An 18,082-nucleotide genomic window follows, 5' to 3' on the forward strand; every position below is an offset into this window, starting at 1 on the left:
AATATAGGCAGTCTGTTTACTGACTTCGCACCTTCGAAGTGTTTCTCTAATAAAACGCAGTCTCTGGTCTCCCATAACATTATCCACGTGATCATTCCAATTTAATTTGTGTGTGCTGTCTCTCCTATGGGCCAAACTAGCAGATACCGTTCTTCGTGCCACAGACGTAGATATACACCTGAAATGTAATAAATTTTGACACTGGACACAACTGGGCGTCGAAATGAATTCAATGACGTCAAGTGAAAACTTCTGCTGGGGCGGGATTCGAACTCTGATTTCCCGCTCTATGCGAGCACTCGCCTTAAATTCGGCTATCTGAGCATGATTTCCGTCCAACCCTAATTCCCAACTTACGCAGCATACCCTCCCGTCATACTCATTGCTCACCTCAGTATGTCCATTCTTGTAATAGCTAAAGAGCTATCTAAACCATTTGACTGCTTATCTCATATGTCCATTCTTCTAATAGCTAAAGAGCTATCTAAAACCATTTGACTGCTTATCTCAGTCATCATCAGAACCCGAGATATGACTCCCTTTTTTTTCGTTCACAGACCGATACACAACACATTTCTGTCTTGTTTTCTTCCTCACAGACAATTTACACAGAAAACACGAAAGTTATAGTTAGTTGGTTGGCTGGTTGGTTTGTTTCTTTGGACTGAAAAGGACTAAATTGCAAGGTTCTCAGTCTCTTCATCTGTTTAGGAGAAACCAGGAGTGGTAGTCAGGGGAAGGAGGTGAAAGGCAAATCCTGGAAAACCTAAGTGTAATTAACACAATAAAAACAGAAAAAACCCATAAAAAAAGACCACTCAGAAAAGTCGTTAAAGCATGAGCACAGACAAGGCATTGAAATTGAGAAATGAAAAATGAGAAAGGAAAAAGAATAAAAAGGTTGGAAGGATACGGGCCAGGCTAGGTCACCAGGCAAGGGCCCCCAAACGCCAAGGGAGCCCCATGGTGGGCGGGGGAGGGGTGAGGGGGGACGGGGGAGGGGGGAGGGGGGTATGAGGGCAGGAGAGGGGTGCCCATCCAATACCTCAGGTGATCAGTAGTGAGGCCAAAAGGCCTACCTTACAGGGATGAATAAAAACCACCTTCGTGGGCAAAATGTAACATCAGTTCAGACACTTTGGCGTCATCTGCTAGCACCAGAGGTGGCATTTCAGGAAGAATAAAATGTCTCAAAGCAGCTAAATTAGAGCAGTCTATGAGAAAGTGGGCCACCATCAGGCAGGCTCCACATTGGTAATGAGGGTGATCCTCATGTCGAACAATGTGACCATGCCTTAGCCAAGTGTGGCCAATGTGGAGTAGACAGAGGACGGTGGATTCCCTGTGAGAAGCATGCAGGAAAGACTGCTATGTGACCATAGTCTCCTTAGTGTTTGGGAGAACAGGGCAGACCATTCTGAGTTCCAGACTTCCAGCGATTGACTGCGTATAAAAGACCAAAGTGACCCCAATTTCCAGAATCGGCATACTGATGGCCAGCTTGTCAACTGGAAATCCCAAACGAGAACTACTGGCCATCGAGCTTGGTGGAGGTCAGGTACAATATCCTAGATAACTGCAACCGGTGGGTGAGGAGAGTAGCACTGTTCTATAGACTGAAGGCTGCTAAGGGAGTCACCATTCATTAGGATACTGTTGCAAGTGTAAGATCGAACATGAATAAGGGGGGCAGAACCAATGTCTCCCTGACCAGAGGCGACAGTGGAGGATGTAACAGTTCTGAACAAACCCACTGCAGGTATGCAGCAATTGTAAACCCAGTTCTGGGTCACTGTTGTGGGAGGTGGAGCTTCCTTTCAAGAAGGACGCAGTAGTTGGGACGTTCAGGGAAGTTACAAATGCATGTTGTGTAACTGTGCAATTGTTGCTCGTGCCTGATAGGTAACAGAGTGACTCCGGCCTCGACTTTTAGGCTGTTCAGAGGGTTAGTGCAGAAGGCTCCTGTCAGACGTCAGACCCCACAATGATGAATGTGGTCCAATATCTGCAATGCTGACGGTGATACTGAACCAAATGCAAGACTCTCATAATCAAGATAGGACAGAATAAGGGCTTTCTAGGGTCGTAAATGGGTAGAGAGATCTGTGAGCCAGTTAGTGTGACTGATAGTGAAGTGTATTGAGGTGCTGTCAGCACTTTCACTTAACTTGGTGAAGGTGTGGAAGCTAAGTTATCTGGGAATCTAAGACCAGTCGCAAAAAGCAACACTTCACAACTACAAGAACGAATTGATCGTCCAGGTAAAGCTCTGGTTGTGGGTGGCAAGTACGATGGTGATAGAAGTGGATGACATGAGTCTAGGCAGCTGAAAACCAAAAGCCATGGGTGAGAGCCCATGTCTGCGCGTTTTGTGTAGCAACGTGTACAGGATGATCAGCAAATACCCATACTAGAGGAGCAATAATAAAATCAAAAATCGTCAGCATATAAGGAGGGCGAAGTGAAGACCCCACATCCGCCGCTAGGCCATTGATGGCCACTAGAAAGAGGGGGATGCTTAGTACAGAGCTCTGCGGGACATCGTATGGGTATGGGGGATACTGAGTGAAGCTCCCACGTGAATACAGCACATACAGTGGAAGGAAGTTTTTGACAAAAATCGGGAGTGGACCCTAGAGAGCCCACACATAACACAGTAAGGATGTGATGACACCATCTCATGTCATAAGCCTTTCGTAGGCTGAGGTGCTGATGGGTGGCAGAGGCCAACAGATGGTGGACCCCAGGTGAACCAAATTATCAACAGTGGAGCGGTGTTTGTGAAAACCACCCTGAGATGCACCCAAAGGGCACCAAGATTCAAGGAGCCAAAACAGCTGCTTGCCCACCACACATCTGAGCAACTTACTGATAATGTTGGTAAGGTTCATTGGGCGATAACTGTCTATCTCTAAGTGGGTTCTTACCTGGTTTCAGTACTGGAACTTCCACACTTTCTCGCCATTAAGATGGAAACCCACTCTCAGTCTAGATCTGATTAAAGAGGGCAAGGATGTGATGCTGACAATCCACTGAGAGATATTTCAGCATTTGGTTGTGGATGCGATCTGTCCTTGGGGCTGCATCAGACCAATGGACTAGGGCACTGCAGAGTTCCCATTCATTGAGTGGAACCATTATATGGCTCCAGGTGGCAGGTAGCAAAAGATAAGTGCATTCACTCCACCTGCTGTTTAATGAGCCAAAGGCGGGGTGGTAGTTCTCAGATGAGCATGACTGAGCGCAATGTTCAGCAAAATGTTTCATAACATTATCTGGAGCATAAATCTTACCACCTAAGGAAATACTTGGTATGCCTGCAAGGGAGTGCAAGCTGTAAAGGTGTCTGATCTTTGCCCATATCTGTGATGGAGAGGTACGTGACCCGGAGGTAGAAAAGCACCACTCCCAGTATTCTTGCTTTTTCGCTTTATGAGATAGCAGACACGGCTTAGAGCCATTTAAAGGTAATGAAGTGCTCCAGTGAAGGGTGGTGCTTACGGCATTGGAGAACCCACATACAATCTCTATTGGCTGCAGTGATCTCTGAGGTCGACCAGGATATCCTCTTTTACTGGGGATAGATCTCGAGGAAGGAGGGATGGCTTTGTTGGCTACCAAGAAAATGGCTGCCGTTTTATGCTGAACAGCTGCATTGCCCTTATGGCTGGGCGTCCAGAGGAACAATGCTGAGGGAGGGACAGGAAGATAGAGAAGTGGTCACTACTGTACAGTCCATCATAGACAATCCAGTTGGTAGATGGTAGAAGACCAGGGTTGAAAAAGGAGACATCAATGGCTGAATAAGTTCAGTGTGCCACACTGAAGTGTGTGGGGGCACCGGAGTTCAAAAGGCAAAGATGAAGTCCTGCCAATAAAGTTTAGATGTCTTGACCTTGGCCAGTTATCATTGTACTGCTCGACAAAGGGTTATGGGTGTTGAAGTCGCCCAAGTCTAGGAAAGTTTGGGGGAGCTAAGAGAGTTATGCAGACAGTGCATCCTGGAACACGCCATCAGGAGGGAGATAAGCATTACATATGGTAAAATCCTGATGTGCCCCCACCCAAACAACAACAGCTACCAAAGGTTTATCAGGAGGCACAAGATCACTGTATACAGGGTCAAGCACATACATAAGAACTCCACCTGATATCCTTTCATAGTTTGTTCACTTCTTTAAATAACCTTGGGAACCATGAATGCCAGGAGTGCAAGTTGCTGGAAACCACGTTTCACGGATGTCAATACAGGATGCAGGGTAAGTGCTTAAAAGCTGCTGTAGCTCAGCCAGGTAGTGCAAAAATCCATTACTTTTCTACTGGAGAATCAGACTGAATAGAGGTATGAAGCGACTGGATGGAGGTGGGACAGGGCAGCTTATGACACAGGATCATGTACCGCCACTGGTTGAGATGGCAGGGGTGGCACAGGGGAGCCAGTGACATAGGTTCTGTGGAATATTGCCTGGAGAGATCAATTGTGTCAGGGACCAAGAGTATCTCCACCTTGGGCACAGATGGAGTACATGCTGAGTCCAATGGTGTGGAGGCTACCACAGTTTCCTTTGTCTTACAGGATTTAGTTTTGTCCTCCTCCACTGTAGACAATGTCTGGGAAGGTGTCCCTGAATTGGCTTTGGGAACAGAGGAAGAATGAGAAGTCCAATGGCAGCAGCCTCTGGTTCCTTCAGCCACTGGCTGGCATCTGGCTGTGGACCAGCGTCATGCATCGAAGGAAGAGTCCTGAGGGACCTCTTCCCAGCTACAGAAACCAGAGGTGGATGATGTGCCTGAGGCTGGGTGTCCCTAGCAGGTGGGGAGTAAATGCACCCAAAGTGGGTGTGGTGGAAGCATGAAAGGGCCCCTGACCGCCTGGGGGACTGATATCAATGGATGGCCCTGTGAGCACGCTATAAGATGCTCAACAGAGGAAGGCATCATCGACAGAGGTGGTGACGATGTTGAAGCCGTAGTGTAAGATTTTGTCATTTGTATGAGATTAAGACACTCATACTTTTTCTGGCGTCTTGTTATGTGAGCTCGTCCATGGTCTTATATTCCTAGATTTTGTCCTCGCGTTTAAAAATGGAGCAATATGCTTAGGAGGGAGAGCTCGCCATAGTTTGTACAGATGGTGGGAGGGTTACAAGGAATGGTCACGTGCAGCAGATGTCCACAATCCCTGTAGACAGGGGTAACAGCGCAATGGAAAGATTTATGTCCATGTTTCATACACCTGAAGCATCTCAAAGGATGAGGAACCTAGGGTTTCATGTCACACCAGCAGACCACCAGCTTGACCTTCTCAAGCAATGTACCACCCTCGAAAGCGAAGATGAACGCCCCAGTAGCAGCTCTGTTTTCCCTTGGTCCCCCAAGTACATGGCAGATGAAGTGCACACCTCTTTGCTCTTAGTTTCCCCGCAGCTCATTGTCAGATTGCGAAAGCATATCATTGTGAAAGATGATGCACCGGACCATACTGAGACACTTGTGGGAGTGAGTCACGGGAATGTCACCCAATTTTTCACGAGAGAGCAGCGCCTGTGAGTGATAATATGACGTTTTAGGCAGGAGGGCACTGCTTTTCATCTTACAAGGGAACCTCCCCATCGCACCCCCATCAGATTTAGTTATAAGTTGGCACAGTGGATAGGCCTTGAAAAGCTGAACACATATCAATCGAGAAAACAGGAAGAAGTTGTGTGGAACTATGAAAAAATAAGCAAATTATACAAACTGAGTAGTCCATGTGCAAGAGAGGCAACATCAAGGAAAATGTAACGTTAGGACCGCCGTGGTCCCGTGGTTAGCGTGAGCAGCTGCGGAACGCGAGGTCCTTGGTTCAAGTCTTCCCTCGAGTGAAAATTTTACTTTATTTATTTTCGCAAAGTTATGATCTCTCCGTTCGTTTATTGACGTCTCTGTTCACTGTAATAAGTTTAGTGTCTGTGCTTTGCGACCGCACCGCAAAAGAGTGCGACCGTGCGATTAGTAGACGAAAGGACGTGCCCCTCAAATGGGAATCGAAAACATTTGATCGCAAGGTCATATGTCAACCGATTCCTCCATAGGAAAGCACGTCTGATACATTCTTTACGACACTGGTGACGGCATGTGCGTCACATGACAGGAATATGTTGTCGTCCCACCTAACTTGTACACTTGGCGAATGGGTAAAAAGATTGTTCTACGTTGCCCGATTTAGGTTTTCTTTTGGATGTGATAATCACTCCCAAAAAGTGATGAAAACATAAGAGTTTCATACATAAACTGAAAATGAAGAATTAAACTTTTCACTCGAGGGAAGACTTCATCAAGGACCTCGCGTTCCGCAGCTGCTCACGCTAACCACGGGACCACGGCGCTCCTTTGCTCACACTGTCCTTGATGTTGCCTATCATGCGCATGGACTATTCAGTTTGAATATTTTGCTTATTTTTTCATAGTTCCGCACAACTTCTTCCTGTTTTCTCGATTGATCTGTGTTCATTTTTTCAAGGCCTATCCACTGTGCCAACTTATAACTAAATCTGCTGGGGGTACGATGGGGAGGTTCCCTTGTTAGAGATAGCTGCAACTTTCCCACATTTGTCTCCAATGTGTTCCAAAAAAAAAAAAATTAAATAAAGGCTTTGTGGTCAAAAGATGTTCTCATCGGTCCTGGTACAGAGCAGATTTTGGGGGAAAGGATTTTGCTCCTAGTCATCAAGTCCTCTATTTCTCCCTTGGCGTAGCCAAGGAAGGGAACGCATCTGGGTCGTACTTCATTGCAGCATAAGAGACCTTTCCATGTGAAGAGGCTGCTGGAGTCATATGATCACCAGTTGCACAAAGTTTAAGTCGCTTCAAGCGTGAATTTTCCACTATAGTGCTACCCACTCCAAATGGGGCTGTTCCCATAGGCACCAAGCAGCCAGAGCAATGGTTCTCTGGCCACAAATCCATTACCGGGAGCCCCTGTGCTCTAGTCATGATGGGGACATACTCCATGCCATACATGGGGACTGTGCAGCGCAGACACTAACCAATTCCAGGCAGGGTCTGTACCTAAAGGACTATCTGACGGAAAGTCAGCGGAGATAAGAGATAGTTAAAGTCCAGATATGCAGCAAAGGAAGAGGAAGCAGTGCTGCAAAGGGTGGGGTCCCATGGTAGCCAAGCACGTACTCACCAAAGAGTGGTGAATCTTTGACGAGTAAGTTGTACTTCTGGGATATTGGATTATGATTATAATACTACTATACAGGGTGAGTCACCTAACATTACCGCTGGATGTATTTCGTAAACCACATCAAATACTGACGAATCGATTCCACAGACCGAACCTGAGGAAAGGGGCTAGTGTAACTGGTTAATACAAACCATAAAAAAATGCACGGAAGTATGTCTTTTAACACAAACCTACGTTTTTTTAAATGGAACCCCGTTAGTTTTGTTATCACATCTGAACATATAAACAAATAAGTAATCAGTGCCGTTTGTTGCATTGTAAAATGTTAATTACATCCGGAGATATTGTAACCTAAAGTTGACGCTTGAGTACCACTCCTCCGCTGTTCGATCGTGTGTATCGGAGAGCACCGAATTACGTAGGGATCCAAAGGGAACGGTGATGGACCTTAGGTACAGAAGAGACTGGAACAGCACATTACCTCCACATGCTAACATCTTTTTATTGGTCTTTTTCACTGACGCACACGTACATTACTATGAGGGGTGAGGTACACGTACACACGTGGTTTCCGTTTTCAATTACGGAGTGGAATAGAGTGTGTCCCGACATGTCAGGCCAATAGATGGTCAATGTCGTGGCCATCATTTGCTGCACACAACTGCAGTCTCTGGCGTAATGAATCTCGTACACGCCGCAGTACATCTGGTGTAATGTCGCCGCAGGCTGCCGCAATACGTTGTTTCATATCCTCTGGGGTTGTAGGCACATCACGGTACACATTCTCCTTTAACGTACCCCACAGCAAGAAATCCAGAGGTGTAAGATCAGGAGAACGGGCTGGCCAATTTATGCGTCCTCCACGTCCTATGAAACGACCGTCGAACATCCTGTCAAGGGTCAGCCTAGTGTTAACTGCGGAATGTGCAGGTGCACCATCATGCTGACACCACATACGTCGACGCGTTTCCAGTGGGACATTTTCGAGCAACGTTGGCAGATCATTCTGTAGAAACGCGATGTATGTTGCAGCTGTTTGGGCCCCTGCAATGAAGTGAGGACCAATGAGGTGGTCGCCAATGATTCCGCACTATACATTTACAGTCCACGGTCGCTGTCGCTCTACCTGTCTGAGCCAGCGAGGATTGTCCACGGACCAGTAATGCATGTTGCGTAGATTCACTGCCCCGTGGTTTGTGAAACCCGCTTCATCGGTAAACAGGTAGAACTGCAATGCATTCTCTGTTAATGCCCATTGACAAAATTGCACTCGATGATTACAGTCATCACCATGTAATTGCTGATGTATCGACACATGAAACGGATGAAAGCGGTGACGATGCAGTATGCGCATGACACTACTTTGACTCAGTCCACCGGCTCTCGCAATGTCCCGTGTACTCATGTGTGGGTTCATGGCAACAGCAGCTAACACACCAACTGCACCCGCTTCTCCTGTGACGGGCCTGTTACGAACCCGTTTGCGTGCTACGACCATACCTGTTGCATACAGTTGGCGGTAGATGTTTTTCAATGTGCGGCACGTTGGATGCTCTGTCCGGGAACCGTTCTGCATACACCCTGCAGGCTTCAGCTGCATTTCGTCGACACTCGCCATAGATGAGTATCAACTCCGCCTTTTCAGAGTTCTAATACACCATGGTCACAGTTCCTACAACACTACACTACCACAGACGTCTGGTAACACTGTGACTACAGTTGGTCTGCGTGCGGAGACGAACGCAGAACAACAATAGCAGCAAGCGCTACATGCGGACACTGCGACAGCTAGACCAAACCACAACAGTGCACTACAGCCACACTCGTAAACACGGTCGTCATCGTAAACATGTCCCTGCAGATGCTGCTCGCCGACCGTGGTCCGTGTTTGTTACAAAACGCAACTGAACGTCGGAGGTTTCAAGCGTCAACTTTAGGTTACAATATCTCCAGATGTAATTAACATTTTACAATGCAACAAACTGCACTGATTACGTATTTGTTCATATGTTCAGATGTGCTAACAAAACTAACGTGGTTCCATTTAAAAAAAAGTAGGTTTGTGTTAAAAAACATACTTCCGTGCATTTTTGTATGGTTTGCATTAAATAATTACACTAGCCCCTCTCCTCACGCTGTCTGTGGAATCGTTTCGTCAGTATTGGTGTGGTTTACGAAATATACCCAGCAGTAACGTTAGGTGACTCACCCTGTATAATCTGAATTTGTAACAACAATAAATAAGCCCCAAGGTTAGAGAAATTTGGTTGTGGGGGGGGAAGAAGAGATGAATAGATGGGTGGGAGGAAATGGACATAAGAAATGGCTCTGAGCACTATGGGACTTAACATCTATGGTCATCAGTCCCCTAAAACTTAGAACTACTTAAACCTAACTAACCTAAGGACAGCACACAGCACCCAGCCATCACGAGGCAGAGAAAATCCCTGACCCCGCCGGGAATCGAACCCGGGAACCCGGGCGTGGGAAGCGAGAACGCTACCGCACGACCACGAGATGCGGGCAGGACATAAGAGTGGGGTAGGAGTAGAGAGGAAGAGGAGGAGATTGACAAAGAGAAGGACAGGAGGAGATGGGTAGAGGCAGCTGAGAGAAGGATATTAGGACATATATTCAATTCCCATGTGTATTAGAAACGTGTGCTTTCTCTTTCTTTGTTTTACCAGACTGGGTCATAACAAGGCGTAGCCCGATACAGCTAGTACAATAAAAAAATTACAAAATTGGTTAACTAAAATAGACAGCTCTAGTTTAAGGAAGAACCAGTTAAGTCTTACTTTCACTATATGCGACGACTGTTAAGCCATGTTAATTTCTTGGAAAGAAATTACAAAGAATTACTGCCGACCAGTTGAGGTCAGTAGAAAGTAAACCATTGAAAACTTTGTTATAGTAATGGTCAACTACAAAATTAAGTTGTGTGAGACTAATGATCATTTAGGTACCTGACATGATTAAAACATTATGTTACTGATGAATTTGGGAAAGCTGAATTACTTCTTTGGTGACTACACTCAAACGCCCATGTAAAACTCGAAATACACAAAGTCGGTGTGAGTGCTCCAATGAAGGCAAAGACTATTTTTCTGCTCGTATGGCGATGACCACTACATTTTGGAATTTTAATCTTTATGTACGACTCTGTGAATAAATGGGTACACTTCAGATTAAAAATGTCAGACGTTTGGAGTTCAATATTTAGTGAGTCCTGTGAATGTTTCTGCCAAATTCGGCTTCTTTAACATTTCGCTATGATGTATCCGCAGGAAAAAAATCTAAGATACAGCGTGGTTCGCAGACCACGCTAAACTGTGGTACCACCTGTAACTGACTGGATAAATTGGTTCAAATGAAGGGGGGAAGGCAGGGGCATACTTGCAATAAGATAATGCGTACTAAAGCGCTGTGGCATTAAAACAACATTTGCGTTGAAGACAGCTTTATGATATCTTAACATTATTTGCTCATCATAACTTGACTACACTTTTTCTATTCGTTTGCAACTGGAGATAATTTATGAACGATCAAGATCGGAACACAAAAACGTGCTCCTTCAGTAGAACAATGCTCAAGTCCACAGCTCATACAATGGCGAGTACCATCAGTAAGGTTCCAAACTGGTTTGCTGCCCCCCCCCCCATTCACATTTAATACCAAGTCACATTATAGTATTCCCACACTTGACAATTTGTCTTGTTGGCAAGAAATTTTCATCAAAAGATGAAGTGATCGCCTCCATAAATTCCTGCTTTGCAGAGTGTGACAAAATATACTATTAAATGGTCTAAAAATAAGTAAATCGCTGAACGAAATGTATATCCGTAATAGGACAGCATGTTGAGACTAAACTAACTGCACTCTTTTTAGTTGCACTCTTTTAGTTACTTGATCTTGCATTACACTCATCAAAATGCCGTCGTCTGAGATCAAGTCGCTACCTAATCTCTTCTCCGTTACGTGTTGAAAATCACCCGAAAATTGTACAAAACTATGACAAAATATCTGTGAACTCAGTGTGTGTCGCCAGACCATCACTTGTTGCCTACTGGGCTAATTTTATTTATTTTTTTTTAATTTTCGTCATGACGCGGTAGGTGCGGGCTCGGAGTAGAACGACGTGGTCTTCCGTCTTCCGACACACCTGCGGGAGAGACGCATCCGCGAGCAGGAGTGCTTGGCTGATTCAAGCAGGCCGTACTGCGCTGTTTTTCCTCGCGTGGCCGGCGGCAAAAACCGGCTCCACGCAAAACGCGCACCTAAGGTCCATGACCTTTCTTGAGCTATATCTTCTTATCGATTTCGCTCTGAGGCCAGACAACACACACTTCTATGCCATTCGAACGAACGCAAAATCGCTTTAAACATCGAACACCTAATGTTAGCACAAGTTTTATCATAGTTTCTAGACGGCCGGCCGAAGTGGCCGTGCGGTTAAAGGCGCTGCAGTCTGGAATCGCAAGACCGCTACGGTCGCAGGTTCGAATCCTGCCTCGGCCATGGATGTTTGTGATGTCCTTAGGTTAGTTAGGTTTAACTAGTTCTAAGTTCTAGGGGACTAATGACCTCAGCAGTTGAGTCCCATAGTGCTCAGAGCCATTTGAACCAGCCAGTTTCTAGACACTGCAAAAATTAATTGCAGCTTCCTATTTTTTAGACAAAAAAAATATGTGGTTGAGTAGTCAATACAGATGCCACCCGCGATTGTCCATTTCCTATTCTGCTAGTAGCTACTCACGTACTGCACCTATCACCCCAGACTTCTTAGTGGTTCTCCGATCAATGAATTCCATATAGTTGAAAGACACCATTAATAAATCATTTGTCTGTTGACCCTTGGTTGTTCTACATTTTCATAAGGAATATATTTGTATTTCTTTAGCAGTGTTACCGATGAGCATGGGAATGACTTCTCTGCAGTTGTAAGTTCTCAAGTGATTTCAATACGGATTTTAGCAAAGTTGAGGAGTGGGCAATGATATAATTCGATGGCATTATTTACAGGTTGCTTCTGACGTGATATTTGCAGAATGGGATACCAGCTGTCGTACGCTAAGCGCATCGTTCATTTGTTCACTTGCACCAGTTGGTGTAGAGAGAGAGAGAGAGAGAGAGAGAGAGAGAGAGAGAGAGAGAGAGAGAGATCTCTAGACGCTTCAGCTGCCTATCTACGTAATTGTTTCTCGTCATCACAGCTACGTGCAGTGACGGCAGTTATCCAGTACACAGGCACTGTGTATCTGTCTGCTTGGTTAATGTTGTGCTCTCTCTTCTCCGTCTCGGTAAATCCTCGCACATTAAATTGCGTTTCTCTGTGCGGAGAGGAAGCATGAACGCATCCATCAATGACTTGAGAGGCATACTGATGAGTGGATTAAACCAACTATCATTGTGTTGTTCATGAAAAAATTTTTTGGTTGATTTAGCCACAGTCTGTGATACTACATACGCCACACCGAAAGCCTGCTTATTGAAGAAAGTATTAATTGTCGCCTCATGGCAGCAATTTGCTTATTTATCGATTGCTTTGTAGTTCGTCTGCACTTAAAAACTTAGACTTGCCACATCGCAGGTGCACATATCTGCAGATTAGAGTATCACTGTTTGATGACAAATGTTTGGAGCTATTTATTGAAATATCCTGTAAAACTGGAACAAAAAAGAAATACCAAAGCCGTCTTGGGACGACCTTTAAGTTTCAGTGACGAGTCAAGTTCCTCTTCTTAATCAATACTATAATTTGTTTCATAGAGCAAGAAAAAAGTGATACTGGACGGTATAATAACAACTTAACTGTATGAGCCCTGTAGGAGCAAACGCCAAGAAGAGAATTGCAAAACTAGTACAGTTTTTTAATTTAGATGCCTGTGTCAAATACAGCTGAATGCTTGTAACTTCAGAAATCACCACATCAGTTACATATAGCTTGGGCAAGAAACAACTACCATTGTACGTGTAATGTAGTTATGAGCAGAAAACCCTTAAAATGAGAGTCCTACTAGTTCTTCCAGTACAACTTTGCAAATTGTCGGGAAATACTTCCAAATTAATACAACATTACTGTTACTTGAGAGGCATAATAATTTAACTCCTTGTCAACCGTTACTTTACTATTACAAAGCGGGGTATATATTTCCACCTTCATTTGCAGTATATTCACGTGTCTTGCTTTTAAAGTGCACACTCGTGCACCAATTCAGACGTTCTCTAGTTGAACTTGTTCTGTGTATTACATCGTTTCAGTGACACTAAACAAGCTGTAGGAGTAATTTAGCTTCATTGTGACGGAGAGACTACGAATGATTCTAATGCGCATATTTGTCAGTATATACGTAGCATGAGAATGGGGAACGAGTGATTTTCCTATGACTCAGAAAACGTTCCGTGCCATAGTCATTGCTTGTCTGGATCCACCAAGCGAAAAAGTATACAATACATTGGATGACTGTATTAACAGACAGTGATTAGGCCGTCAAAACTACGTGTAGGTAGTACAGTTTTAAATGTAGTTAGCCCGGTCATCATCTTAGGCTGTATCTTCTGCTATCCTTTCATTGTTCCCTTTGCTTCGCACAGTTATTGCCTGCGCGCAGTAGCAAGTCAGGTAGCTTCCGTGAGAGATTCACATCCCGGACGCAAGTGTGAGGCAAGAAAAGACACGCGATGAACACGATCAGTAAACAAGTCACAGCTCTGAACAGACACCGAGAGGCAAAATAGCGCAGGCAAGGACGCGGGCAGCCTGCTGAAGTGCCTCTGTCACTGTTGAGAAACACCGATGTACCGCTACTATATGTGATGAGTTGAGCGACAAATTCATGTATCTGTACGATTCCCCCCAGAATAATTAATTTATACCCCTTAAATTCGAATCATGGTTTAAAATACTATACTCCTGCACGTTGAGTGTCAGAGTTTAAGGGGCAACGTTCAAAGCGCTAAACTTTTGACTTTAAAAAGTCCTGAAAATTATGCCATATAAGATAGTTTGTTGTTGTGTTGTTTTCGTTTAGTTTAGAATCTTGGTATTCTCTTTGTTTCTATTTCCTCTCTGCGCTGTGAAATCATTCATAAGATGCTAATTGTTAGAAAAGGATCTCTGCTGCACTTTTGACTATATTTCCGCTAATTTCGCTGTGTCGCACCAGACGAAACAATTTCCTACTGTTTTATATGTTACATCTGTAAACTAGCCTCAAGTGAAAAACAATCGATACCAATCATCATTTTATGTCCAGAGAATTCAAAAGTTGATCTTGTTCTCGGTATTTGACATACCGGTATCTGAAACAAATGTAAACTGCATGTAGTTTCTGGACATATCTGTTCTACACAGTGCAAACGTAAGATGGACAAAGTGACTCATTTGCCCCAGTAACAGAAAATTATGGCTACCAGCGCAACAGCAACCTTAAAACCCTGTTGAGACGGGTACTTTAAGCAGTGAGCACAAATATAATATAAAATCTTTTGAATTTATTAATACTGCCCAACATAGGCCCACTGGTACACAATTTATACTCTTATAAAAAGTAGCATTATTTTTAATTTGGTTGCGATACTGTGTGTATAATTCGTTATTGGGTAAACAATCTAAGCTACTCTACATTCTCGTACGAACTGAACCAGATGCTTTTAACATGGTGTCCAGTCACTAAGTTTATACGAAAACATGCAGCACGTTAGGAGAGGAATGTATAACTCGTTGGCATCTTAACACGGTAGGTAAGAAGCTAAAGCAGGAAAAGAACCGCTTGTCAACCACAAGAGAAATTTACGCTCCCATAAACCAACATTTTCGTCTGTATCAGGGAAGCTGTTATACCCAGTTGGTAAAGCTGCAGCGAGTCGCTAAAATCACGGTGCAACTTATCAGTGGTATTATGACGACGTGAAGGAACATACAAAGATTATGTACCACGGCAGTCTACGACCACTAGGTAGTTTAAACGTGGCACTAGCGGTTTTTTTTTTCATGCCAATTTATCAGCTTGAATCTGTCATCCTGATACGTAAATAAAAAGAAATTGATTTTACCCATTATTTACGTGATAGTGAGAAGGGCAGAAGTAACGACCCCGTCATGAATTTCACACGAAATGTCTCCTTGTCTTTGCGTGTTGCCAATATAGTTAAATACAGTAACGATATCTGTAGACAACGTTGTCATCGATTTATCAAAATATTCATACAGATTGGATGGACACTGAGCATTCACAGGTTTGCCCGCAGAACTATGAGAAGTGTACATTATTTGTGCCACATTGTTTCGTAACAGTTTACTGGAAACCATTTTTCCAAATGGATGTCTTCATGTCTGCCCGCAGCGAAAACAGTTACTCATGCACTAACGTGTTAACGTTAGCTCTTTAACATGCGCTGCTGTTCCAGCTGTGCGGAGAAGTCTTCTGTCCTGACAGACTGCACTACGCTTTAGTCGTACCTGCTCTTTTAATTATTGTCGCTGACGCACTAACGCAAAGAAATTATATCTGTTTCTAAAAAGTGGTTACTTTAATTTCATTGGAAAGCGCAAGTGTGCCGAGACAGACATACTTAGCAGAAAATGGAGTTGCGGCATTTGCGAATCCGCTGTTCACAGAATAAGCACGTTAGATTGAAACAGAAAGTAAATACTACTAACCAATCTTTCTTACATGTAGTCTATTAGGTTCGCATGTAGTTCTGAAAAGCAGATGAGGAACAACACGGAAGCATTTTGAAGCTCACATGGGGGGTCTAACCTTGCAGCGCTAATTGTCTATAGTCGTTTAATGTAGTTAGTCTTCTTCGTATAACTTAAAGCGTCTCTAGTGTTTTTTTATCTCTGATGAGCTATCACGTGGAATCCTAGATGATAGCAAACGGAATGAATATGTTACTCTAAAAACTCATCAAGCATTCGTCTGGATGTTTCACGATACGCTTATTGCCGATACATCTACGGCAGCACCGTTTATATAAAGAATTCCGACAGTAACACTGACATCGTTTCGACATTATTCTGCATTATTGGTAATCAGTAGAAAATAATTTTAGACATTACACAACATTTAGTGATATGCTGCATAAGTTAACAGAGGCTTCACGCGCTGGGTGCGAACTAATTTTAAGATTACGAATTGGTAGTTTTCCCACAGGAGGCTTCTTTTGTTTCGCCACTATTTAGGAAAAAGTTTTGAAATTCTTTGTCCACGTTGGTTGATTTGCCAAATTCATGATCTCTCAGCTTACATTGCACGGCCTGTATCGACTTTTCTTTCAATTTTGATGTAGTAGCAGCCTTCTAAAGGGTGAAAGGTAAAGGATTCCGCCAGTGTTCGTACGATCGTTGACCTGGCAGTCAGTCATGACTCAAGCCGACGGGAGGGAAGAACTGCAACTGTTTCTGCGAATAGCGTGCAGAACAAATCTTTATCGCTCTCTAGCTGCCCATATTTCCAATCCGCTACAAAAATTCATCTAGTAACATTGATCGACATGGAGGAAATCATTTACGAGTTAAAGACGTCAGTAACTCAGACGATGATTGTTAATTAAACTTAAAGATAGTCTTTTTCTCATACAAGAAATTTCTTTGCTGGAAATTTTTTCTGTTGTTCCTGCCGTTTCGTGACTAGTTGCACGATACAAAATGAATACATGAAATGATTTTTTGCACCATGTTTTACATATACATAATGCAATAATGAAACAATACACAATCATTCACAACGTAAATAGGAAGAAGAGCATACTATTCAGAGACAAGAGTCTAAGGAGATGCAGCAAATCTGCCGGTCATGTGCTCTGACGAGCATAAGAAATAGTACAAGTTACAGTAAATAGGATCTGGCTCAAATCGCTGTATGTCTAGCAATTAGTATTCATTATAGTGGAGACAGCGTAAAACGTTACGAGTTAAGGTCAAATGCTTGCTCGCCAAGCAAATTTGGGAAATAATTCGAGAAGACCCTTCATATAAGTTCTGCGTAACTATGATCAATTTTCTCCCGCAAGCAGGCCACCTTAAGCTTGAAAAACTTCAATCAAGCTTACTGAAACATAAATTTTATTTTGTGTGAACTATCCTCAACAAATAATTCTGGCGTCCATCAGAGCTAATTAAACATGCCTCGAAACATAACGTTTTGTTTCTGCATGTACAGTTTTCGAGATCAGTAAAAAGTAATAATTAAGGACCCTTTGCACATATACACAGGTGATGACGTAAGACTGAAAAATGTTAAACATGATAATTCACTTCTTTCTTGAGTGAAAATTTCAAACCTCGCGTACGTCTTATCGTAGGTACAAACAGTCGCATTGGTGAACATTCCTACGGCATAGGCATCGCTAAGTTAAGCTCTGCTGAAATCATATTTCAGCTTCTCAAGACCGTTTACAAATAAAATATTGAACACATTTGTAAAGCAGTCGAAAGCGGGGCAGAACCGAGCTGTATGTGAGGACCACGCCACCGGGAACGAGACGACGGTATGTACTCACGGGCACTTGCTGTGGCTGCGAAGGCTGCGAAGGCGGCTATTGCGCACGCGCAGTAGGCGAGTGATGCTTGGTGCCTGGCCATGGCTGCACTGCGGGCTCCGGAGAGGTACTGGCGGCCCACGGCGGCGCGTTCCGTTAAATGAGGGCCGCGCGCTGCCCGCTGGCGCGCACCGCGTGCCGCCGCCGCCGCCGCCAAACCAGTAGCTGCGGGGACTCCCCGGGACATCAGCCTCAGGGTTGGCCTCACGCGACGCTGCACGCGCACTGCGGACCCGCCAGCAAGCAGACCGCCCACAACAGTAATCACGCACTGGAGGCAGCACACTAACATCAGCTATAACCTTAATAATGACCTAAGTTCGGCGAGGAAGACAGCCCACAGATTTCTTCATGTATGCCATA

The 18,082-nt window shown here is 44.1% G+C and overlaps 1 protein-coding gene across 1 annotated transcript in view; it reads right to left on the bottom strand.

Moving 5' to 3' along the window:
- Positions 1 to 17,804, bottom strand: part of LOC126177468 (serine protease easter-like) — a 53,600-nt gene extending 35,796 nt beyond the window's left edge. Inside the window, exon 1 of the mRNA XM_049924458.1 lies at positions 17,681 to 17,804. Within this exon, the coding sequence (XP_049780415.1) occupies positions 17,681 to 17,762 (82 nt within the window). The 5' untranslated portion in view covers positions 17,763 to 17,804. The remainder of the gene's footprint in view (positions 1 to 17,680) is intronic.
- Between the last annotated feature and the right edge of the window lie 278 nt (positions 17,805 to 18,082).

The sequence above is a fragment of the Schistocerca cancellata genome, chromosome 1 (assembly GCF_023864275.1).
Source record: "Schistocerca cancellata isolate TAMUIC-IGC-003103 chromosome 1, iqSchCanc2.1, whole genome shotgun sequence".
Taxonomy (NCBI): Eukaryota; Metazoa; Arthropoda; class Insecta; order Orthoptera; family Acrididae; genus Schistocerca; species Schistocerca cancellata.